This window comes from Mastigoproctus giganteus, chromosome 1 (assembly GCF_048544385.1).
Source record: "Mastigoproctus giganteus isolate SK-2022 chromosome 1, ASM4854438v1, whole genome shotgun sequence".
Classification (NCBI taxonomy): Eukaryota; Metazoa; Arthropoda; class Arachnida; order Uropygi; family Thelyphonidae; genus Mastigoproctus; species Mastigoproctus giganteus.
In genome coordinates, this window is record NC_143575.1 from 117,916,984 (window position 1) to 117,942,082 (window position 25,099).

Genomic DNA, 25,099 nt, shown 5'->3' on the forward strand with positions numbered 1-25,099 from the left:
AATATATTTTATATTTTGAAAAATATATGATCTATCACAATGATGTGCAATTGTCCTGACTTATCATCATCATCACATAAACATTTATCAGTTCCGAATTATTGTTATTATTATTGTTCTTTTATATTATTTCTCCCTAATTGGGGTTTTCACCTCATGACGGGTATCGCTACCAAATACACAGGGTGGTTGTTATGTCTTGTGTTACTGTTAGTCGAGGAACTCTCTGAACTCTCTACAGGTGTTCAGGATTGTGACTTTCTGGAGTTCCTTGTAGGTGTTCGCTGGGAGACCTGTTGCTGCTAGGCTGTTATATAGGGTCTTTGTCACTATACCGGTGGTTGACACGATGATCGGGATGGTTGTTACTTGTTGCATGTGCCACATCTGTTTGATCTCCTGTCTTAGATTCATATACTTCCTGATTATTATTATTATCGAAACTATTCCAGAACAGCATTCTGGCTGATTCCTGTTGTGTTTTCTTTTTTTTTTTAATTCTGATTTTGAAAGTTTCATCTGATCTCTCTTTTTTTTTTTTTAAACCTTAAAAAAAAAGTAATAATAATAATAACTAATAAACCTGTATGACTGACAAACTTCTTTATGCCATTACTTTTATTTTGATATGCCTTTACATTTGCTATAAAAAAAAATCAAATATGTTTATATTTAGTTACTGTATTTTCCATAATGTGCTACCTTTGCCTGGGAAAAATTAGGTTGGACTAGAGATAAAGTGGACAAAATTCTCCTGCCAGTAATAAAACATGTGAATGAAAGAATGGTAAATTATATATGTATATATTTTTTTTTTCTAGAACATAACTGTTATAATCTAAATTATCTGAATATTAAATTTGTAATCAAATTGGAATTTGTATGTTTTTCTTACATTTGATGTCTATCATGCTCTTCAGTGAAGGCAGAGTCTTCACTGAACACCAAGCATAAAGTCTTTGACACTAAGGCTTGAGCATTTGTTCAGTTTAGAAACAAATACTATAAAGTGTATAACTTCGGGTTTTCCTAAGTTGCTAATATTTTTTTTTAATTGTGTAGCATCATCAGAATAGATGAATTGCCCTATACATTTAAAACTCTGAGACACTCTCAGGGCAGCAATTTCAGTGCTCACTGGCAAGTGAACAGCCAAGTGTCACGATTTTATATGGAAATAAAACTCCTGTATAAAATTGTGACTGTTTTTAAATGAACCTTTAAATCCTAGAATTGGGCTGCATTTGCAATACCCAGTACAATTCTGTTTTAGATACTATGTTGAAATGCCTCTGCATTCTTATGGTATTGTACTGAGTATTAGTAGCAGCAAATGATTAAAAGAAGCAAGCTTGTACAGCAGGCCCTCTTTATAACACGGTTCGCTTTACACTGATTTGCTATAATGCCGTTCTTATATTATAACCCATATCTGACTATAACACTGTCACAAATCACTATAATGCTCTTTACAGATTGCATTTTTGACATATTTAACGAAATCGTTTCATTTGGTGGAGTCGATAGCTTGAAAATGAATAGCAAAACAGCATTAAAACGTTTCCCATGCCTACTTGAGAAATTTTCCCATGCTCAGTGAAAATTTCTCGCACACTAATTTAATTGCAGTACAGTGACTTGTTACGTAGTTCCAAGATCAACATTTTAAAAAATGATCAAGTATATTGCTTGTAATATTTGCATTATATGCATTTATCCGAAGTCTAGTCATCACTCAGTACAGTATTAGACATTGTGCGTAACGGACAGGGTGCCTCCGTAGCCAGGTGGGCAGGAGCAGCAGTGCATAGCACATGCTTCTTGATTAGACTGGGGTTCGAGCCCGTGACCACCAAGTACGGAGGATGCGGAAAGGTCAGGGAATGACCACTGCATATCTCCGGAGCAATATGGCCTTAGTTGCTAATGCTCCTAAAAACCAAATAATAACAACAATAATGGACAGTTTACTCGAACATTGTATCATAATTAATGCAACCAACGCAGTTATATTTTCAAAGAGTTAATAATGGCAGCCAAGAATGAAAAAGCAACAACGTCTGAACACCGTACGAAGACTACAAATGTAAGAAAAAGACTGAATTTGAAAATTAACTTAGACTTTTTTGAAGCGAATCGATTCCGGTCAACGACAAGCAGATGTGTGCCATAATTTAGGACTGGTAAGTTTAACTGTAAGAACAATTATAAAAAAATAAAGAATTAATTTTAGCAGCGGGAAAGACAGTTGTTCCACTGCAAGCAACTAGGGCTAGGCCGGCTATCAGGATTGCAATGGAGGGACTTTAACTAATTTTATTGAAGTTAATATCCAATGCAGAATTCAGTTAAGTTAAATATTATAAAAAAGAGAGAGAGAGAGAGAGAGAGAGAGAGATTAGCCTATATGATGATCTGAAGAAAACTCACCTAAAAAAAAAAAAAAAAAAATGTTGGACCATTTAAAACTCGTAAGGGTGGTTGAATAGATTTGAAATCCAGGGAGAAACCGCAAGTGCAGATCAAGGAGCCGAAACTTTCAAAAAAGAACTTGTTAAAATTATTGAAGAGGGGTATTATGTGTTATACTTCTCAACAAGTTTTTAACATAGATGAAGCAGGACTTTTTGGAAAAGAATGCATAAAAGAAGTTTCATGTTGAAAGAAGAAAAAAACATGCCAGGTTTCAAAGTGGCGAAGGATCGGTTGACTTTATTGTTGGGTGGTAACACTGCGGAGGATTTAAAATTAAAACCCCTTTTAGTTTACCAGGAAGAGGGCCAAAGTACAACCCAAAATAAACACATTTTTTATGATTAAATTAATCAATTAAAATCAATTTAGATCAATTAAATTAATGATTTTAATTGGAATTTTAAGTTTAATTTTGATACGTAAGTAGTTACCACATAATTATATACCTATGTAATGCAGAATATTTTATTTTTATATGTACAAATATTTGAACATTAAATATTTTGACCGATATTTGTGCATCTTTTCACTACCATTTATTATTGATTAGGAAATATCCTATGGCACCGACCGCAACTCACAAATAGATATGTTACCTTATGGGAATGCGGTGCTCGCTTAGCGCGGATTCACTTAGCACTCTGTTTTTCCAGAACAAATTATCAGCGTTAAGCGGGGGTCACCTGTATAGCCTATCAGCAAAAAAAAATCTACCGATAAATGTGTAGCGGTCCTAGATTAAAGGTAAACAGCAGTTATGTTTTTTAAATGGATTTTTACTTTCTTGCTCCACTGGGCTGCTCACTTAGAAAAAATAAACTTATGAGCCAGAACATTAGACCAAACTTGTCTCCATGGTGGACACATCACCTGGTAGTAATGTAATTGTCCCACAGATAGTGCCTGGGCAATGGGGGAAAGGGAAGGACCCGATGGAGATTGGACAAGGAATCATTTGTAGTACTAGGAAGGCAGGGCCAGCATCTCAACAACTGCAGGATTGTCAGCTGTTTGAGAGCTACTGTAATGAAGGTGTGTTAGTTTGTTACTTGGTTTTTAGGAGCATTAGCAACTAAGGCCATATTGCTCCAGGGATATGCGGAGGTCATTCCCTGACCTTTCCGCATCCTCCGTATTTGGTGGTCACGGGCTCGAACCCCGGTCTAATCAAGGAGCGTGTGCTACGCACTGCTGCTCCTGCCCACCTGGCTACGGAGGCACCTAATGAAGGTGTGTAAAGTAAAGTAAAGTGTGTTTGGTGTCAAGCAGCACAAGGGGTTCCTCCCCCCCCATCTCTGCATTGCTGCTTTGGGATGGGTGTGCCAGTTTGCTGGAAATGCCAGAGATTTAAAAGTGTATGGATATTGTACATGTGCAGTGTTGTGTACCGTTGTTCATCTGGTCATTTAGCCGCTGGACCTCTGCTGAGGCTCAACGTTGACCCACTTTTGCCCCATGGAGGCAGACCGGGTACATCAGTAATATAATTATTTACTCTGGCAGGTCATGCCACTTAATTTCCTGAGATTTCAGTGACTAGAACCTAATAAAAAAAAAAATTAAATTCATTTAATTAGTTTTATTTCAATTGCAAAGGGTAATGCCACTTGAATAGGAAAGGCCTAGAATATGGGCGAAAGTTAATTTGAACGCATTTAAATTTTGTTGTGTGGGGCATTTGCTTGCATTAAGATGGGGGGGGGAGAAGGCTGAACACTGGAGGGAAAAGACAGAAATATGGGGGCAATAGAGAAGGCACCTCCCCCCCAAGGAAGTCAGTGGGGCAGGCCCATGCCCTACCAGGAGGGAAAAGGGGGTTAGAGAGTAGGAGAGAAGATGGAAAAGATTCCCCGTCCCCTCCTCCACCCCGCCTGGGAGAGGGAATGAAAGTGGCCAGGCAAGGTAGGTGCCTGGTCCAGATTGCCAAGTGGTACAGAGTTGGTAGCTGCTCTGGGGTTGCTGTTTCCCCCATATGTAGTACTTTACATTTGTCAATGTTAACCTTCATCTGTCACCTCTCAGCCCATCTGCTCAACCTTTCCAGATCCTGGTGCAGCAGCATAGCATCAGTAGTGTCCTTAACAGCCCTAACCTTTGTATCGTCTGCATTAAGCTTGATATTAATATTAAGCTTGATATACCATCATCAATATTATTTATAAATACAGAAAACAATAATGGACCCAACACTGAACCCTGAGAGACTCCACTAATAACATTAGTCCATGATGAGCAGTGTCCATTGATTACCACTCTCTCTGCCTTCTCCCCCTCAACCACCCCTTTATCAATAGCAGAAATTTGCCTCCAGTGCCACACTGCTCCAATTTATGCAGCAGTCTTCCATGTGCAACAGTATCAAAAGCCTTTCTAAGATCCAAGTATATAATATCAAAGTTATTCCCTGCATCCAGTTCTTTTGTAACTGCATCATACTATCCAATCAAGTTGGTCAGGCAAGACTTCCCCTTAACAAAACCATGCTGTGTCCGAGCTGTAACTGAAGTCTTGTCTGGATGATCCTGCAGTGCTTCTTTAACCAGTGCCTCCATTAATTTTCCTGGAACAGAAGTTAAACTCATAGGTCTATAATTACTTGTGTCAGCCTTTGATCCTCCTTTGTGAATTGGGGTCACATTTGCACATCTCCAGTCTGTGGGTACCTCCCCTGAGTCCAAGGAAGCTCTCATAATTATGGTAAGGGTTTGCTTACTTCCTTTGCTGCCTCCTTTAATATAACTGTATAGATCCCATCCACCCCAGGTGCCTTTCTTGTGTTTATATTCAACCATTTCTCCTCCAACTTACTCTCAGTTATTACAAGATTATCTAGCTTACTGCCAGAGTTGAATACACCTCTGGCATTCCCCTCACTGAATAACTCCTCATGTGTGAATGTCGATGCAAAATATTCATTTAGTTTGTTAGCTACCTGACCAGGATCATCAACAGTTGAACCATCGATATCAAGTGGATCAATCTGATTCATCCCCTTCCTTTTAGAGTTTACATAAATAAAGAACTCTTTGCTGTTTTTCTTTGAATCCTTAGCCAAAGATTTCTCGTAATCTGCCCTTCTCTTGCCTAACCTCCTTTGTAACTTGGTTACAGATCAACTTATATCTATCATAGGCTTCTGTGCCACATCTTAATTTATATGTATCCCATGCATTTTTCTTCTCTGCCATATGTTTCATTAGTTCATCTGACATCCGTTTAGGCCTAAACCTTGAACAATATTTCTTAGTTGGTATGTAAAGCCTAGTAGCTTCCAAGATAAGTTCTTTGAATGCTTCCCATTTTGAATTTGCTGTTGGTAACATCATCAGTTGGTCCCACTGTATAGAATTTAAATACTGTCTCAGACCATCGGGTAAACAGTCCTGGCCAAAGTAAACCGCGATATCCTGGTTCCTGTACAGTTGGTTTCCAGTGGATCCCACTGTCTGGTATCAGTCCCTCTTGGCCTGTAGGAGTATATAGCGGTCATCATTGGGCATTGTTTTTCGTGGACGACCACAACTAGTCCTTCGAACAGCTGTACCTGTCGTTCTGAAGGCTGTACATGCACATGAGATGATGCTGTGAGTGATACTGAACTCTGTAGCCACACTCTTCGCACTTCGACGTTCCTTGAGCTTCCCAATTATTCGACCCCGGGTCAAGTCATCCAGATGTTGTCTATTGGCCATTTCATTGTCGGTAGCACTGTATGAAACCAATCAAACGTCTGTAACAATGGTGCTCACCATTCGGTAATTTGCACATAGCTGCTGGACCGTCTCATCACAATTCAAATTTTTGCATGTGCACCAGCTTTCTATTGAATGACCACAGTTATGCAAATCGCCACAGACTGTTTCGTTTGATTTTGTGATTCTAACTTTTGGAAATAGTGTTGGTCCTTAAGTTTTGCACACCAGTGTATAAAGGCAATGGTCAGGCCACACCTTGAGTACTGTACAGGTCTGGAGGCCTCATTTTAGGAAGGATGTAGAATTAGTATTAGTAACAGCCGCATGGTGCAAGAAAGCATATGGCTTATGCTGCACCAGCCAAAAAAATAAATAAATAAAAAAAAAATAATAAAAAATAAAATCCGAACAAAACAATGATAAAAACAAAAAATAAATAAATAAAATAAATAAATAAAATAAATAACTAAATAATAATAATTAATAAAAAAAAGAGAAAAAAGGAAATTAAACCTATCGTCCTATGCGCTTCCCTTACCCGAAAGTACTATCCAGATGACCTTTGAATTTCCCCAAACTGTCGGCCTCTACCACCCATGAAGGCAACTTATTCCAGTAATTTATAACTCGCTGGCTAAAGTAAAACTTCCTGCAGTCCAATCTAAACATTTCCTCCTGTAATCGTCCTCACTCATTTAACTGATGCCTTTCAAAGCATTAAACACCTCAATCAAATCTCCTCTAAGGTGTCTAGTTTCCAAACTCTGCAACCCACATATTTGAAGTCTTCCTTCATAAGGACACCCTTTTGCCGATCTCACCAGGCGAGTTACCCTTCTTTGCACCCTTTCAAGAAGCTCGATGCCTTTCTTTAGGTGCGGTCTCCATACTTGAACACAGTATTTCAAGTGTGGTCGAACATAAGCCTTATATAATGGGATTATCATGTCCCTATCTCTACTTGCAAAAGTTCGATAGATCATCGATAGGACACCATGGACCTTCCTTGCAACCTGTTTACAATGCTCAGAGAATTTCATGTGTGACCGTATCATAACACCCAAGTCCCTTTCCTCCAGTACTGGGTTTAGTTGAACTCCACCAAGTGAATAAGTTTTTTTGGGATTACTGTTTCCCAGGTGTAATACCTTACACTTTGTCGGATTAAAGCAGAGCTGCCATTTTTCTGACCATTCCTGAAGTCTATCTAGGTCTCTCTGAAGAAGCTCAGCTTGACAGTGATCACTAACTACTCTACCAATTTTAACATCATCTGCAAATTTAGACATGACGCCCTCTATCCCTTCATTGTCGTTTATGAAAATTAAAAACAACAGTGGTCCTAATACTGATCCTTGGGAAACCCCACTTCTTACATCAACCCAATCTGAGGAATAGCCATTTATCACAACCCTCTGCCTCCTGCCCTGAAGCCATCCTTCTATCCATCTAAGGATTTTCCCAGTGATTCCAACCTGTTCCAGCTTATAAAGCAACCGCTCATGTGGGAGTGAGTCAAAAGCTTTGCTGAAATCTAAATAAACAATATCGAAATTATTCCTTAAATCCAGCTCGTGAGTGATCCTTTTGAAATAGCGAACCAGATTTGTTAAACGTGATTTTCCCTTTACAAAACCATGCTGAGTATCCTGAGAATTTCAATTTGATCCAAATGATCCTGAATTCCACCCTTGATAATTGCCTCCATGATTTTCCCTACTACTGAAGTCAGACTGACAGGTCGATAATTTCCAACTTCACTTTTAGAGCCACCCTTATGTATGGGAGATACATTTGCACTTTTTCAATCCAAGGGAATCTCCCCAGAGTCTAGTGATGCTCGCATAATTAGCCTCAATGGTTCAATGCACTCGCTTGCCGCCTCTCTTAAGATTATAGGTTATATTCCATCAACTCCAGGAGCTTTACTGGTCTGTAGGCTCGAAAGTTTTTTAATTAAATAATCTTGCAAAATTTCAATATCATTAATTACATATTTTTTAACTTCGCTCCCACAATTTCCCATTGCCACAAAAGGTTTTTCAATTGTAAATATCGATGCAAAATAACTGTTGAGTTCATCTGCAATGGCAACTGGTGTATTTATTACTATCCCCTTTCCCTTACGTAAAGGTCCGATCTGGTTTGTCCTGCTCTTCTTGGCATTTGCTAGAACAAGTACAGAGAAGGGCAACAAGATTGGTTAGAGGAGCAAAGGGGTGCACTTACGAAGAAAGTCCTAAGTTCTGCAAGTTGCAGCATTTGAAGACTAGGCACCTGCAAGGTGATCTGAATAAGAACTGAGGGGGCATAGATTCAAATTGAGGAAAGTTAGTTGTAGAATAGATGTGCAGAAGTTTGCCTTTAGCCAGTGGGTAGTTGGTTGCCTGAGCAGATTTCCATCTGTTGTTGTGGAAGTTGATCTACTTCGGTCTTAAATAAATTTAAGACCGAAGTAGACAGACATTTGGAGTGACCGAATGGATGAAATTGGTGTTTTTTTTTTGTTTTTTTTTAGGATTAGCATTAGCAAGGGCACATGATGCAAGAAAGCAAGCTTATGTAGCATCAGCCAAAAAAAAAAAAAAACCCTTATATCACCCATACCCTCACTCCACATGTTTGTTAAGTTCTGCCTTGAATCTATTTAAGCTTTTGACTGATGCTGTATAAGCTTTCCTTCTTGCATCATATGCGTCAACTAATGCTAATGCTAATGCTAAAAGGCAGCCCAACATATACTGTTAGGTAGGTGGTCATAATGTTTTGGCTCATGAGTGTATGGTATTCACAGTTCAGTGCCATTTGCTACTATTACTTGCCATCTGATTAGAAGCCAGTAAGCCAGTCCTTAGCACTGTCAGAACTTGATATTTTGTCTTCAGTGAGAACAGTTTCTCCATGATTTAAATCAAATATAGGTAAAACATCAATTTTGATTTGATTTCAACTACTGTATTGAAATACCCCTGCAATTCTGTTGTATTAAATTTGTAGTCAGTTAAAGTAATTCTTCCATGAGTATATACACATAAAAATATATATTTTGAAAGTTGTTTCAGTGTTGTATTAAATTTGTAATCAGTTAAAGTAATCCTTCCATGAGTAATCCTAAAGTAATCCTTCCATTTATATACACATATAAATATATATTTTGAAAGTTGTTTCAGTGCAGTCTAAACAAATTGTCTGCATATGTACAAATAATTTTGAAACAGTACTGTGACATGCTGATCTTGATTAATAATGTTTACAAGCAGTAGTAACCCTTTTTTATATTTTACAAGGGCAGGTTTACAAGTTTCGAACCACTCAGAAGAAATGCTGGAAAGTTGTGAAAACCCGTTTATTTTTCAATATGGTATGCACCCCCCCAAAGGGGGGGGACTATATTGAAATCCCCCTATTCCATAACCTGCTCAAATAAAATTCAGAATATGTTGACTCAAACCAGTTGACTGCCTCCATCACAGCTTTGTCACTGTCACATTTCTGTCCTTTAAAGTCCATTTATGAGATTTAGAAATAGAAAATAGTCTAATGGAGTCAAGTTCGGTGAGTAGAGCAGATGCTGTAATAGTTTGAACCTACAGTCATGCAGTGTTGCTTGAGTCACAAATGCTGAACGCGCATGAACTCTGCTTCTTTGCCGCTTTCTCAATAGTTCATCCATTTAGCTATAATCCTTGAACAGTATTTCTTTTTTAGGGTGAAAAGCCTAGTAGCTTCTTTGATTACTTCCCATTTAGAATTTGCTGTTGGTAACATCATCAGTTAGTCCCACTGCATTGATTTTAAAAATGTCTAAGACCGCCGTAGTAACCCTTACAGAAGCTTTCTTTGCTTTACACTTGACAGTAGTTTTGTTTAATTAAAAATTCCACATTAGCACACTGTGATTGCTGCCACCCAAATCTAGAAACGTTAGGCATATTGACTGAGAAATGGCAACTGAAATTTAACATTGACAAATGGAAAGCACTGCATGTGCATATCAGTAACCCCAGAGTAACTTATCAACTGTGTAGCACTACACTCAGGATAGTGGAGAATTAAAAAGCCCTGGGGGTAATTGTGCAGTCAGATATAAAGTTCTCTTAGCAGTACAGACAAGCTGTTGGGACAGCTCATGTGGTTTTGTCAATGATATACAGGAATCTTGCTAGCAGGGATAAGGAGCTGATTATCAAATTGCATGAGGCAATGGTAAGGATCCATCTTGAGTACTGTATACAGGTCTGGATGTCTCACTTTAGGAAGAATGTAGAAATGCTGAAACAGGTGCAGAGAAGGACAATCAGATTAGTGTAGGGAAAAAAAAAAGGGTACTCTTACCTAGAGAGGGTTCATTTCTGCAAGTTGCAGTATCTCAAGACTAGGCACGTGCAGAGATATCAGTTTGAGGTGTTTAAAGCCTTGATTGGATTGAGCAAGCTGAATGTTAATGGTATTCCAGTTGCTGAGACTACAGACACATGAGGTGCATAAATTCAAATTGAAGAACAGTTGTAGAATAGATTTGTGGAAGGTTACATTTAGCCAGCAAGTGGTTGATTGCTGGAATAAGGGCTTCAGGTGCCAAGCGTAATGTGACCAAGCGATTTCTGTGCATTCCTCAAAGTGTTATCTCCAAAGAGCCTTCAAGTGATAGGTTATATTTATTTCAACAACTGTTTTCTTTATTTATTAATTAGTGTAGCTCTTTCACACTACAAGAAGTAGAAAAGGCATCAGAAAGGAACTTACCTATTTGTTTCTATTTGTAATAGTACTAACTAACTATTGCTGTTTTGTCACCTTGTGGCACTGATCCTGCCTCCCCATGCGGGGCCGGAAACCTGGGTGGTAAAACCAACCCCCAGGGTCAAAAGGAGCAAAACATGGACAATGACAATTTTCCATCAGTTAGGACTGCCAATCCAAATACTGTGGAGTTGCATATACCCGATAATGACTCATTCAATCCAAAGAGACGGAGGATGGATGCTCCCTGAATGGAATACCCAAGCTTTCTCATTCAAAAATGCCTTGAGAGAGTAGCTGTCTCTCCGAAAATGCCACGACGACTGAAATCTGGTGACCTGCTTGTTGAAACTACCAACTCCAAACACTCTGAGTCTCTACTCAGACTCACTTCATTTGGTGGAGTTCCAGTTAAGGTATCCCCACATGCCACACTTAATTCATCCAAAGGCATTATTTCTGAATGGGACCTAATGAATGTCTCAGAAGAAGAAATTGTTCAGGACCTGCAGGATCACAGAGTCACACGGGCAAAACAAATTATGATGAAAAAAGATGGCAAACTCTTTCCAACTTTAGCATTAGCATTAGAGGCACACGATGCAAGAAAGAAATCTTATACTGCATCAGCCAAAAAAAAAAAAAAACCTTCCCATTTCACTAATCGATTCATTCCAAATGTTTGTCTAGTTCCGCCTTGAATCTATTTAAGCAATTAACTACCTGCTGGCTAAAGGCAAACTGCTCCACATCTATTCTACAACTGTCTTTCCTCAGTTTGAATCTATGCCCCATCAGGTTTGTAATCTGAGCAAGAGGAAGAAGCCCATCAGCATTAAACCTGTTCAATCCATTCAAGGCCTTATACACCTCAATCAGATTGCCTCACAGGTGCCTTGTCTCCAGAAGCTGTAATTTGCAGAACTTAAGCCTTTCTTCATAAGAGGACCCCTTTGTTCCCTTCCAGTCTTGCTGCCCTTCTCTGTACTTATTCTAGCAACACTACATCCTTTCTAAAATGAGGCTTCCACACCTGTATGCAGTACTCAAGGTGTGGCCTGACCATTGCCTTATACAGAGTTATTAAAATTTAAGTATCCCTATGTAGAGGGCTCTTGAGTGAGTTCTAAGGCTCGTACTGAAGATAAATTTGGACAACAAATACAATAAAGAATGCCCTCGCCATTTATTGGAAAAAAAAATTAGTTACAAAATTCGTCATATATATGGCACTGTGGCAATACAAATCACTTGAACAGAGGTACAATTGTTCAATGTGTCCTCCATTTTGGTCAACAACAGTTTCCATTTGAAGAAAAGCATTTTATACAGCAGAATGTAACATGTCAACTGGAATAGCCAGCACATGACGTCTAATACTGTGCTTCAGATCTGCCAGAGTTTGATATCCTTACCGATACACCTGGTTCTTCAAAAAAACCCCACAATCAGAAGTCGCATGGGGTGAGGTCCGGTGAACGGGATGGCCAAGATGTCAGGAAAACCAGCTGATGGCCTGTTCATCTGTAACGTGTTGCCTTAGCAATCTTTGGACACAATGGTGGATGTGGGATGGTGCACCATGTTGCATGAATACGGTATCCTGAAGGCACCCACGTTGTTGCAGCTCTGGTATTGCAAAATTTGCCAACATTTCACAATATCGCTGTCCAATGATGGAACAGGTGCGGGATCCAGTCGGTGTTACCTGTTCAAAAAAATATGGCCCAATCATGAATGTGGCCATAAATCCACACCACACTGTTACTTTTGGAGAATGTAACGAGACCTCTTAGATAACTCGAGGGTTTTCTGTTACCCAAATGTGACAGTCCATTTAAGCAGAAGTGGGCTTCATCACTCCAAAGGATGTTCCATGGCCATGTGATATCCACTGTCATTTGGGCCAGAAACTGAAGTGCTTACGTGAAACGAATATCAAGCATCACCATGCTTTAGCTGCAGTAGCGGGTGCATCTTGTAAGGATAGTACCGCAACACCTGACTTATTACTAGCCTTACACTGGAATACGGCATGTCCACTTCACAAGAAACAGCTGGCACACGTGCTACCACATGGAGATTGACTTGATAAATTCCTGACAGCCATAGCCACATCTTCAACACGAGAGGAGTCCACTTGTTTTTGACCTCTAACTGGTTGAACACCAAGATGTCCTGTCACTTCAAATTTCGCAATCATTTTGCGGACAGCACAGACAGTCATAGGTGCATTGTTGCTGTTCTGATAGTACAGCTTCACTAATAACGCCTTTTCTTGCAACATTGTTGGCATTGCTGCTGTAGTGCAGGCAAACATCTACAATATGATTTTGAAGAGATTATTTTGCTTTTATACAATACAGTAGAGCTGAGTAGTGGTGCTGTGGCAATAACTTATGATTATGCAAATAACTTGTTATTTGCATAATCGTCAAATTTCTCTTCAGTGTGCGAGCCTTAGAACTTGCTCCAGAGCCCTCTACCATAGGGATACTTTAATTGTAATAACCATGTACTTGGGGATAATCACCTCCTTATCCCTGCTCACAAAGTTCCTGTATATCATTGACGAGACCTAATGACCTACTCTGGCAGCCTGTCTGCACTGCTCAGAAAACTTCATATCTGAATGCAGAATTACCCCAAGGTCTCTTTCATTCTCCATTACCCTGAGTGTAACACCACATAGTTGGTACATTTCTCTGGGGTTACTGTTACCCATACGCAGTACTTTGTGTTTGTCAATGTTAAACTTCAGTTGCCACTTCTCAGCCCATCTACCCAACTTTTCCAGATCCTGTTGCAGCAGCATACTGTCATTACTGTTATTAACAACCCTGCCAACCTTTGTATCATCTGCAAACTTTTACATTAAGCTTCATTTACCTTCATCAATATCATTGATAAATATACAAAACAACAGTGGGCCCAACACCGACTCCTGAGGAACACCACTAATAACATTAGTCCACGTAGAGCAGTACCCATTGACCACCACTCTCTGTCCATTGTAGTAACTTGCCCTTAATGCCATACTGCCCCAATTTGTACAGTAGTCTTCCATGTGCAACCATATCAAAAGCTTTCCTGAAATCTGTGTATGATATCAAAATTAATTTTTGCATCCATTTGCTTTGTGACCACATCATATTATGTAATCAAATTGGTCAGACAATACTTCAGCTTGACAAACCCATGCTGTATCTGAATTATTGCTTCAGTCTTGTCTAAATGATTCTGCAATGCTTCTTTAACCAGTGACTCCATTATTTCCCCTGGAACAGAAGTCAAACTAACAAGTTTGTAATTATACCTAATTCTGTTTTTGCACAAACTTTTTTTACACGAATTTGATTTAACACGAATTCAAAATAAATATTTCAATCTCTTTTTACGCGAGTCATTTTGATTTAACACGATTTCTATGAATTTTTTTTGCCTAAATTCTAAGATTTTTTTTTATTTGTGGCATATTAGTATCATTTCTATATTATACGCACCAATCGATTAGTGTGATTATCAGCTATTTATTAGTGTGATAGATTAGCTAGTGTGTGCGTTTTGAAATGCGTGCTTTTGTTTACCAATGTGTACGTCTAGGTATCTATGAATCATCAACGTTTTTATTGAATTTGGTGCACATCTACGGTATTCGTGCATTGTATCTTCGAAAGACATTTAGTAGTAAGCTCTATTTCAAAGTGAAAGAATCTTTAGTGAAATTTGTGCACATATAAATTTATTAATTTTGCCTATAGTCAATAAATTGTAAGTTTACAAATTTTTCATACTTTTTTATTAACTATAACTGAGATATTTTTCGGTAGCCCTTATATAATGTTGAATAATTCGCCTATTACCAAAATGAAAAGGAAAGCGAGTTCTTTGGAACTTAAAATTCAAATTTTAGATCGTCTTGCAACTGGACAAGGGGCTACGTCTGTAGGAAAGCATTTTGGTGTACATGAAGTTACCGTAAGAACTATTAAGAAAAATGACGCTGCAATTAGGAAGTCGGTATGTTCTGGAACAAAAGTAAGTGTTAATTCATCATCATATACAAGAGATATTGTCAAGAGAAAAATGGAAAAGGCTCTGGTAATATGGATAGAAGATCAGTCACAAAAAAGAGTACCAGTAGATGGAAATGCCATCAAGCAAACAGCACTAAGAATTTACAGACAGATTAAAGAAAAGAAGCCAACCACTTCATCTCAAACAAAAAACAGAAAGTTAAACAGAAAGTATGAATTTTCTGCGAGTACAGGTTGGATGATAGGGTTTCTTAAAAGGAATGCTCTTCCTAATATAAAAATTAAAGGTGAAACTGCATCTGCAGATGAACCGGCCACTAAAGTATTCCCGCAGGAACTTGCAAAAATTATTGAAGACGGAGGATACACTCCTGATCAAGTGTGGAATGCAGATGAAACTGGTTTCTTCTGGAAACGAATGCCGAACAGAACGTATGTAGCCAAATCGCAGAAAACTGCTGGTGGTTTTAAGGTAGCTAAGGATCGTGTGACCTTGTTATTTTCCTCCAACGCTTCAGGAGATCGTATGTTGAAACCACTGCTGGTAAATCGAGCCCTAAACCCACGTTCAATGAAAGGTGTAGATATCAATAAACTGCCTGTTCACTGGATGTCAAACAAGCAGGCCTGGGTGACAACTGCTATCTTTACAGAATGGTTCAACAAATGTTTCGCCCCAGAAGTCAGATGTTATATGAATTTGAAAGGTCTCGAATTTAAAGTTCTTCTGATTTCTTGACAATGCACCCGGCCATCCTGTCTTGGAACACCCAAACATACAAATTTTATTTCTGCCACCTAATACTACATCTTTGATACAACTGCTAGACTAAGGTATAATTGCGACAATTAAAACATACTACGTAAAACGAACATTCTAACACGTTTTGGACAAACTGAATGATGAAACACTAACAGTCATTAATGTGTGGAAGAAATTCTCAATTATGGATTGTATTAATTAAGTTGGATTAGCGTTAACTGAATTAAAACCAGCAACTTTAAATGCGTGTTGGAAAGCGGTTTGGCCACAATGTGTAAAAAGCAAAGATCCCATCATCCCTAATACGACCGAATTTCCCTATATCATTACAATGGCACACAAAATTGGTGGAGAAGGATTCGATGATCTATCGTTTGAAGATATTGATGAATTGTTAACCGACAAAGCCCTAAGCGAAGATGAAATATTAGAGGTTGTCCTTGGGACTCCTTATCCCACAGAACGTAGTGATAATGAAGAAAATGATTCTGTTCTAAATGCAGATTTAATAAAAGAAGGTCTGGAACTGGCCAGAAAATTAGGTAATCATTTTGTCAAACATGACCCTAATGAAGAATGCGCTGGGAAGTTTCAACGTGAACTGAAGTTGTTGACAGCCTCTTACAGAGAATTATATAACGGCCTAACCAAAACACGAACACAACGATTAATAACTGAATTCGTTCGTAAAAACCGGTGAAACATCAGCACCAGAGGAGACTCGTGCTGATTTTTCTCAAGAGATCACAGATAGAATTTCATAATAGAGGAAGAAGACCATGTCCACAACATTTCTAGTGATATTCCAGTCGTACGCAAACGTATGCGCCGTTTATTATCAGAAAGTGAAAATGAATAAAATCTTGTTATGTGTAAAACAGATTTTTTTTGTTCATGAAGAATTTTTTTCATTTCATATGCATACAAATTTACTTTAATACATTTTCATTACATATTATTACATGTGTATTTTGTTGAAATAAAATAATAAGCTTAAAACGAATATTTTTATGTGTTTTTTTTTTAATTATTTTTATGGATTTTTTAGATCCGGAACGAATCGTCTTTCCTTCCATAAATACAATGTCTTTTTTTACACGAATTTTTTTTACACGTATTTTTCAGGAACGTATCTATCGTGTAAAAACAGAATTAGGTGTACTTGTGTCACCCTTTGATCCCCATTTCTGAATTGGAGATACACTTCACATCTCCAGGCCATGGGAACTTCCACATAATTATGAGAGCATCCAAGGATGCTCTCATAGTTATGGCTAACAGTTTCCTTATTTCCTTTGCTGACTCCTTCAATATAGCTGGATAGATCTCATCCACCACAGGTGCCTTTCTTATGTTTAACTTCAACAATTTCTCCTCCACTTTGCTCTCAATTATTACAAAATCATTTAACTCCCTGTTCGTTTGATAAACATCTGGCTCTCTCCTCTTTGAATAACTCCTCATGTGTGAATGTAGATGCAAAATACTCATTTAATTTGGCAGCTATCTGAGAATGATCATCTACAGTCAAACTATTGATATCAAGCGGACCAATCTGATTCATCCCCTTGCTTTTAGAGTTTATATAAGTAAAGAAGTATTTGCTGTTTTTCTTTGCAGCCTTTGCTTGCCTAACCTCCTTTGTGACTTGCTTAGACTAGCTTGTATCTACGATAGGCTTCTCTATCACCTGACAATTAATGTGCATCCCATGCATTTTTCTTCTCTGCCATGAGTCTACGAGTCTCATTAGTTCATCTGACATCCATTTGGGCCCTGAACCTAGAGCAGTATTTCTTAGTTCGAACAAAAAGCCTAGTAGCTTCCAAGATTACTTCCTTAAATGCTTCCCATTTAGAATTTGCTGTTGGTAACATCATCAGTTGGTCCCACTGTATAGAACCTAAAAAACCTCTGAGACCACTGTAGTCATCTTTACGAAAGCAAAAACCCTTCCCTTTACCCCTGATGGTAGTTACATCTTTAAGTAAATCCCACATCAGTATACTGTGATCACTGCTACCCAGCAGTTCCTTTATCTGTAAATTCTTAATGCATGAATAATCACTGCTGATAATCAGATCAAGAGTGTTATTCCCTCTTGTTCCCTCTATAACATGCCACTGTAGAAAACAATCATCCAATAAATCCACAAAAGCCTTGCTAGTGTATGAGTGACCAACCCACCAGTTCCAGTAGAAGTTAAAGTCCCCCATTATAAAACACTGGGATTTACTGGCCCACTCTATTTCTCTGTATAATTGTTCATTGTACTCATCAGAGTAATTAGGCCTATAAACTCCTACCCCCATTTCTGCTTTCCCAGTGCTTATGTCAGACCAAATTGAATCAACGTTGCACTGTCTGTCTATGTCAACTGGATGCACTTCCCAGATTTTGTGTTTCTTAACGAACAGCATAACCCCTCCCTTCCTATCCTCTCTATCCTTTCTGTACACATTGTTCTCCTCAAATTCCAATTTTGCATCCCTTATATCTGAGTGGCACCAAGTCTATTATATCCCAACAATATCTGCCTTGGATGGCTTAACCAGCACTTCAAATTCATCAAATTTGTTTACTATAGTTGTAGCATTGGTGTATATGCACCTGTTGTTTCCAGGGTCGGATCGTCCATAAGCACTGCGGCACCCCCAGCTATTAAATCTAGATATACAATGAACGGATATATATGAAATTTTGTGAAGAACAATGCAATGCAATGAATATTTTTATTAACAGGACCCGCATATAATATGCGCATCCTCTGTTTCCAGTAATAATTTTAATAATAAACAAATAAAAACACAAAGTTTCCAACTTTGAAGTTTAATTAATCGTAGGTCTCACTGCGCACCAGGCAGTGACACATTTTGCATTCCAGTGAATATCTCGTAGTTGATTGCCACTGGCAACTTGCCAATATACATTTTTTATAGGTGAAGCGAATCAATGTCACTATATAGTGTGCAGTGCAGATTTCATTGTTGACCATGATGGGTGAGTAACAGTGTCGGTGTCTTTTTGTTATTTGCCTGAATTTCCATTATATAACTAAATAATATCAGTGTTAAGTCAATACTCAACGTTCAACAGTGTAATTATGTGTTTACAGCTTAATTGCGAATTGAGCTTGAACTTGGTAAGTTGAAGTTATATTATGAGGTTTGTAAGTAAAACTATTTCTGCGACACACGATTTTGTGAAATTTTATTCAATCATGACCTCCATGCTTCCCCATGAATTATACTGCATTACAGTGAATAAACTTCAGCAACTTAGTTTTTCACAGTTATCTCTCCAAGAAAAAAATGTAATTTAAAAAGAAGGCCACCCCACACCAAAGATTCAAATTTCTCAGTGGGGAATAAGTAATAATAAGAAATATATTTGCAGTTTTAAAACTGAATGGTACCAAATTAAAAGTTGGCTTTGTGGCTGTGAAGTTAAAAATGCATTGTTTTGTTTTCCATGTTTACTGTTCAGAGGTGACTTAACATGGACAAAAAGTGGCTTTACAAACATAAACAGAATGAATGAAAAAACTATAAAACATGAGAGTTCAAAGAAACGTATTGGTAATGCAATTTCACTATTGCTTTTAGGAAGCGTAAATATTAAAGAACAGCTTAGTGAGACCTACAGATTTTCGATCTGCAAACATAACAGAAAAGTTACCAAGAATTGTGAGGTATTATCTAATAGGGGCAATATTTCCTATATGCCTACGCAGCCCTTGCACCAAAAATAATAATAACAACAACAGCTGGAATAAGCTTCCCTCTGTTGTTGTGGAAGTTGATAGCTTAAATAATAAATTCAAGGAAGAACTGGAAGAACTAGACAAATCATTGGATGGAATGGATATGTGAAATGGGGTGTTTTTAAGGTCCGTAGTCTAACAAAGGACCCTTATAATGTCACTCGGTTGTCTGTCTGTCCGTCCATTCATCTGTCACAGCATTGTATATCTGGAACCACTCAACCTATTGAAATTTTGCATGGATTTGTACATCATGTGGACCAACATAATGCCATATTGATCATTAGGAGCATTGACCATATTGATCATTACCATATTGACCATATTGATTATTATTTTTGAGGTATTGCTCAAAACATCAAAGGCAGATATTGTTGGGATATCAGAGAGATATAAGGAATGCAGAACTGGAATTTGGGGAGTACAATGTCTACAGAAAGGATAGAAAAGATAGGAAGGGAGGAGGGGGGTTATGCTATTAGTTAAGAAACACATAAAATCCAAGGAAGTGAAACCAGTCGACATCGATGGACAGGGCAGTGTCGAGTCAGTTTGGTGTGACATAAGCATAAATCAAAATTGAGAGTAGGAGTGTGCTATAGGCCTAATGACTCTGATGAGTATAATAAGATACTGTATAGGGAAATAGAATGGGCCAGTAAATCAGAAAGTCTTATAATGGGGGATTTTAATTTCTCAGATATTGACTGGAATTTGTGGGTTGGTCACTCACACACTAGCAAGGCTTTTGTGGATTTATTGGATGATTGTTTTCTACACCAGCATGTTCGGGAGGCAACTAGAGGGAGTAATACTCTTGATCTGATTATCAGTAGTTATTCTTCATGCATTAAGAATCTGCAGATAAAGGAACCACTAGGTGGCAGTGATCGCAGTGTGCTAAAGTGGGATTTACTCAAGGAGGTAACTACCATCAGAGGTAAAGGGAAGGGTTTTTGCTTTCGTAAAGGCGACTATGATGGTCTGAGACAGTATTTAAATTCTATACAGTGGGACCAACTGATGATGTTACCAACAGCAAATTCAAAATGGGAAGCATTCAAGGAACTAATCTTGGAAGCTACCAAGCTTTACATACCAACCAAGAAATATTGTTCAAGGTTCAGGCCTAAATGGTTGTCAGATGAACTAATGAGACATATGGCAGAGAAAAAAATGCATGGGATACATACAAATTAATGGGTGACATGGAAGCCTATGATTGATATAATTTGGTCTGTAACCAAGTCACAAAGGAGATTAGGCAGGAAAAGGCAGATTATGAGAAATCCTTGGCAAAGGATGGAAAGAAAAACAGAAAAGAGTTCTTTACCTATTTAAACTCAAGAAGGAAAGGGATGAATCAGATTGGTCCACTGGATGTTGATGGTTCAACAGTTGAGGATCCTGCTCAGGTGGCTAACAATCTAAAGAAGTATTTTGCATCTACATTCACACATGAGGAGTTATTCAGGAAGGGGAATGTCGTAGGTGAAGTAAACATTGGCAGTGAGCTAGATGATTTTCTAATAACTGAGAGGAAAGTGGAGGAGAAATTGTTGAGGATAAACATAAAAAAGGCACCCGGGGTGGATGGGATCTATCCAGTTATATTAAAGGAGGCAGCAAAAGAAGTAAGCAAACCCCTAGCCATAATTATGAGAGCTTCTTTGGACTCAGGGGAGGTACCCATAGACTGGAGATGTGCAAATGTAACCCCAATTCACAAAGGAGGATCAAAGGCTGACACAAGTAATTATAGACCTGTTAGTTTAACTTCGGTTCCAGGAAAATTAATGGAGGCACTGGTTAAAGAAGCACTGCAGGATCATCTAGACAAGAATTCAGTTATAGCTCAGACACAGCATGGTTTTGTTAAGGTCAGGTCTTGTCTGACCAATTTGATTGGATACTATGATGTAGTCACAAAAGAACTGGATGCAGGGAATAACTTTGATATTATATATTTGGATCTTAGAAAGGCTTTTGATACTGTTGCGCATGGAAGACTGCTGCAAAAATTGGAGCAGTGTGGCATTGGAGGCAAATTGTTGCTATGTATAAAGGGATGGTTGAGTGGCAGAAGATAGAGAGTGGTAATCAATGGACACTGCTCAACGTGGACTAATGTTATTAGTGGAGTTCCTCAGGGTTCGGTGTTGGGTCCATTGTTGTTTTCTGTATTTATAAATGATATTGATGATGGTATATCAAGCTTAATGTCCAAGTTTGCAGACAATACAAAGGTTGGCAGGATTGTTAAGGACACTACTGATGCTATGCTGCTGCTGCAACAGGATCTGGAAAGGTTGAGCAAATGGGCTGAGAGGTGGCAAATGAAGTTTAACATTGACAAATGTAAAGTACTACATATTTGAAACAGTAACCCCAGATCAACGTATCAACTCTGTGGTACTACGCTGACAGTGGTAGAGAATGAAAAGGACCTGGGGGTAATTGTGCAGGCAGATATGAAGTTCTCTGAACAGTGCAGACGAGCTGCAAGAGTAGCTCATGGTGTCTTGTCAATGATATACAGGAATTTTTCTAGCAGGGATAGGGATGTGATTATTCCCTTGTATAAGGCATTGGTCAGGCCACACCTTGAGTACTGTACACAGGTCTGGAGGCCTCATTTCAAGAAGGATGTAGAGCTGCTGGAACGAGTACAGAGAAGGGCAACAAGATTAGTGAATGGAACAAAGGGGTGCTCTTACGAAGAAAGGCTTAAGTTTTGCAAATTATAGTGTCTGGAGACTAGGCACCAGCGAGGTGATCTGATAGAGGTGTATAAAGCCTTGAATGGTTTGAGCATGCTCAATGCTGATGGGATTCTTCCTCTTGCTCAGAATAATCACCTGAGAGGGCATAAATTCAAATTGAGGAAAGACAGATGTAGGATAGACGTGCGGAAATTTGCCTTTAGCCAGCGGGTGGTTGGTTGGTGGAACAAAATTCCCTCCCTTGTTGTGGAAGTTGATAGCCTAAATAAGTTTAAGGCTCAGCTGGACAGGTATTTCGTACGAATGGAGGGGTGAAATGGGAGTAGTGGTTGTGTTTTTTTTTTTTTTTTTTTTTTTTGGCTGATGCTGAATAAGCTTGCTTTCTTGCATCATATGCCTCTACTAATGCTGATGCTAATTATTGACAAAAATTTGTCTGAGAAATTGGCAGTAAAATGTGGGGGGACAGAAATGATGTCGACAACTTATAGCTTATTATACACCATTGGAAAGAGCTCAACGTGTAGGTTTAAAATATTTTTTAAATTAAAAATGTTTATCCAGACAGGAAAATGTGAGTAATTTTTGTGACCTCCCCTCTATTTCTGTCGCTAATGGAGCTAAAATTTAAAAATCACATTAGCAATGTGTTATTCAATGCTTATCAAGGGAAAACTATTCCGATTGAAATCTATCATTTACTTTTTGTGTTAAAATTAAAAAAAAACAATTTTTATTGCACTTCGAAGTGCGCTTCTTTTTACTATGTAACTCTCCTTTTGGTGATGAAAGGGTGGCTAAATAGTTAGTTAATAATTCTATAAAGGACATTTATAAATTTTGCAACGAGAAGTATTTTTCAACAATTTTCAAAGCTGGAGTTGTCCTGGCAAGGAGGTACTCAGAGCGAATGTTGAGGTGGCAGTGGTGGGAAGGTGCCTGCGCAGTCTTGCACGGCCCTCACCTGCCAATCACTTCTTCCCCAAGACTTTAATCGCTTCTCCCATCCTTGTCATTCACAACAACTGGAAAGACTCAGACAACGTTTTTGTTAGTTCTTCAGTTTTAGGCCAAGCCAGGATACTACAAACTTTTTTTCAGTTACCATAAAGCTCTCTATTTGACATACTACACTAACGATCATTCGTGACTATGGACCCTTCATCCTGAGTGCTCAGCACTCGGTAGTTGACTGATTTATTACTATTTTTTTTCTGGCTGATGCTGTGTTAGCTTGCTTTCTTGAATCACATGCCTCTACCAACGTTAATGTTTACTCTTTGCATTGTATCCCTTCATATAACTGAGCAAAAGTAAGTCATCACAGTAATTTGTTGTAGGCTCCTGTCAAATTATGGGGATTGCAATTTGAAAATGGAATAACCTTCTTTTTTACCATTTTTCCCACAGTATCAATGCTTCAGCACTGATTCAGCAGAATGTATATGGAGTGCATTGTTTATCTTGGTTATCAAGTTTCTCTCCAAAATAAGCACAGTACATATTTTTTACAAATTCCCTGATAGCTGGATATCATCATTCTTCTCTTTCTTGGTGATTCCCTTCTACTTTTGACTCTCCCTCTCTCTCTCTCTCAGGGTAACTCTGGAATTTTTTTTTGGCTGGTGCAGCATAAGCCTCAGGCTTCTTTTCACCATATTGCTAATAATAATAATATCTTGTTTTTGCTTGAGAACTACATAACTTCCACAAATATAAGAAAATTAGTTCAAATTGTTAACACTTGCGTTCAGACAATTTACTCACTTTTTCAGCAAAAGTTTGACATGATAAGCTCAAAAATAAACTGAGCTGTCATGTTATCACTTATAATATTGAACAGGTTTTTTTTTTTTTTTTTAAATTCAAATTATGGCATTCTGAATTAATTAATAATGTGTGACAATATAACTAATAAGTCATATTGTCACCTTTTAAGTCACTTATACCATAAAATTTATGGTAATTAAATTTAACTATTAGCATGTTTTTTGTGTTAATTTATAACCTGGATTTTATAATTTCAGAATCAAAAACATCTGGAATCATTTTTTATTAACTTAAGGAAAGAACAGAATTTGTTTCCGAGCAAAAGAATCCAAAACGCAGTCAAGAAAATGATGCCATCAGATAAAAGCAAAAGTGAAACAGAAAAATGTAAAACTACCGAGTGCCCAACTTCTTCTAGGAATAGGAACAAAAACAAGAAAACAAGAACGAAGAATGAATTACCTGTAAAGGAAAAGCCTCCAAACAGAAAACGGAGAAAAATTACGAAACCCGGACAAGTAATAAAATGTTCAGATAATAGTATACAGCAGAAAACAGCACATAAAAATTATTCAAAACAACTCTCAGAAGAAAGTTCAGAAGAAAATGAGTTACTTTAAAGAAAGTTATCATATATGGGCGGGTGCATTATGGCCACAGAGGCCAATGCGTCAACAACAACAACAAAAAAAAAAAAAATCATATATGGGATTAGACAGAAACAACCACTCATTTTAAATATGAAATGATTGCTGTGCACATTGGAAAAGACATTTATTGTTATTAATCCAGTTTAATAACATATATCAAAGCATTTATGTTAATCTTTAGTGTTTGAAAATGTTATCCCTTAAATGTTCACCACCATTCTGAACACAGTCCACTACTTGTATTCTTACATTATCCATTGCTCTCTGTAATGTTTCTGGCAGTATTCCTTCAGTTTCATCATGAATGTTTTGTTCATTTGTGCTAGTATTTGTGGTTGGTGTTCGTAGGCTTTGGATTTTACGAAACTCCATAAGAGAAATCGAAACAGATAAGTCTGGTGATTATGGTGGCTAATTTGTTACAAAAACGAGACATAATGTGATTTGAAAATATTTCTTTAAAGTGTCCATGCCTTGTGG

The 25,099-nt window shown here is 38.0% G+C and overlaps 1 protein-coding gene across 1 annotated transcript; it reads left to right on the forward strand.

Moving 5' to 3' along the window:
* The first annotated feature begins 708 nt into the window (after positions 1-708).
* Positions 709-24,668, forward strand: LOC150091110 (uncharacterized). Its single transcript, XM_090381949.1, has 2 exons — positions 709-787; positions 24,227-24,668. The coding sequence occupies exons 1-2, from the start codon at positions 785-787 to the stop codon at positions 24,587-24,589; spliced, it is 366 nt and encodes a 121-aa protein (XP_090238075.1). The 5' UTR covers positions 709-784; the 3' UTR covers positions 24,590-24,668.
* Positions 24,669-25,099: the final 431 nt, after the last annotated feature.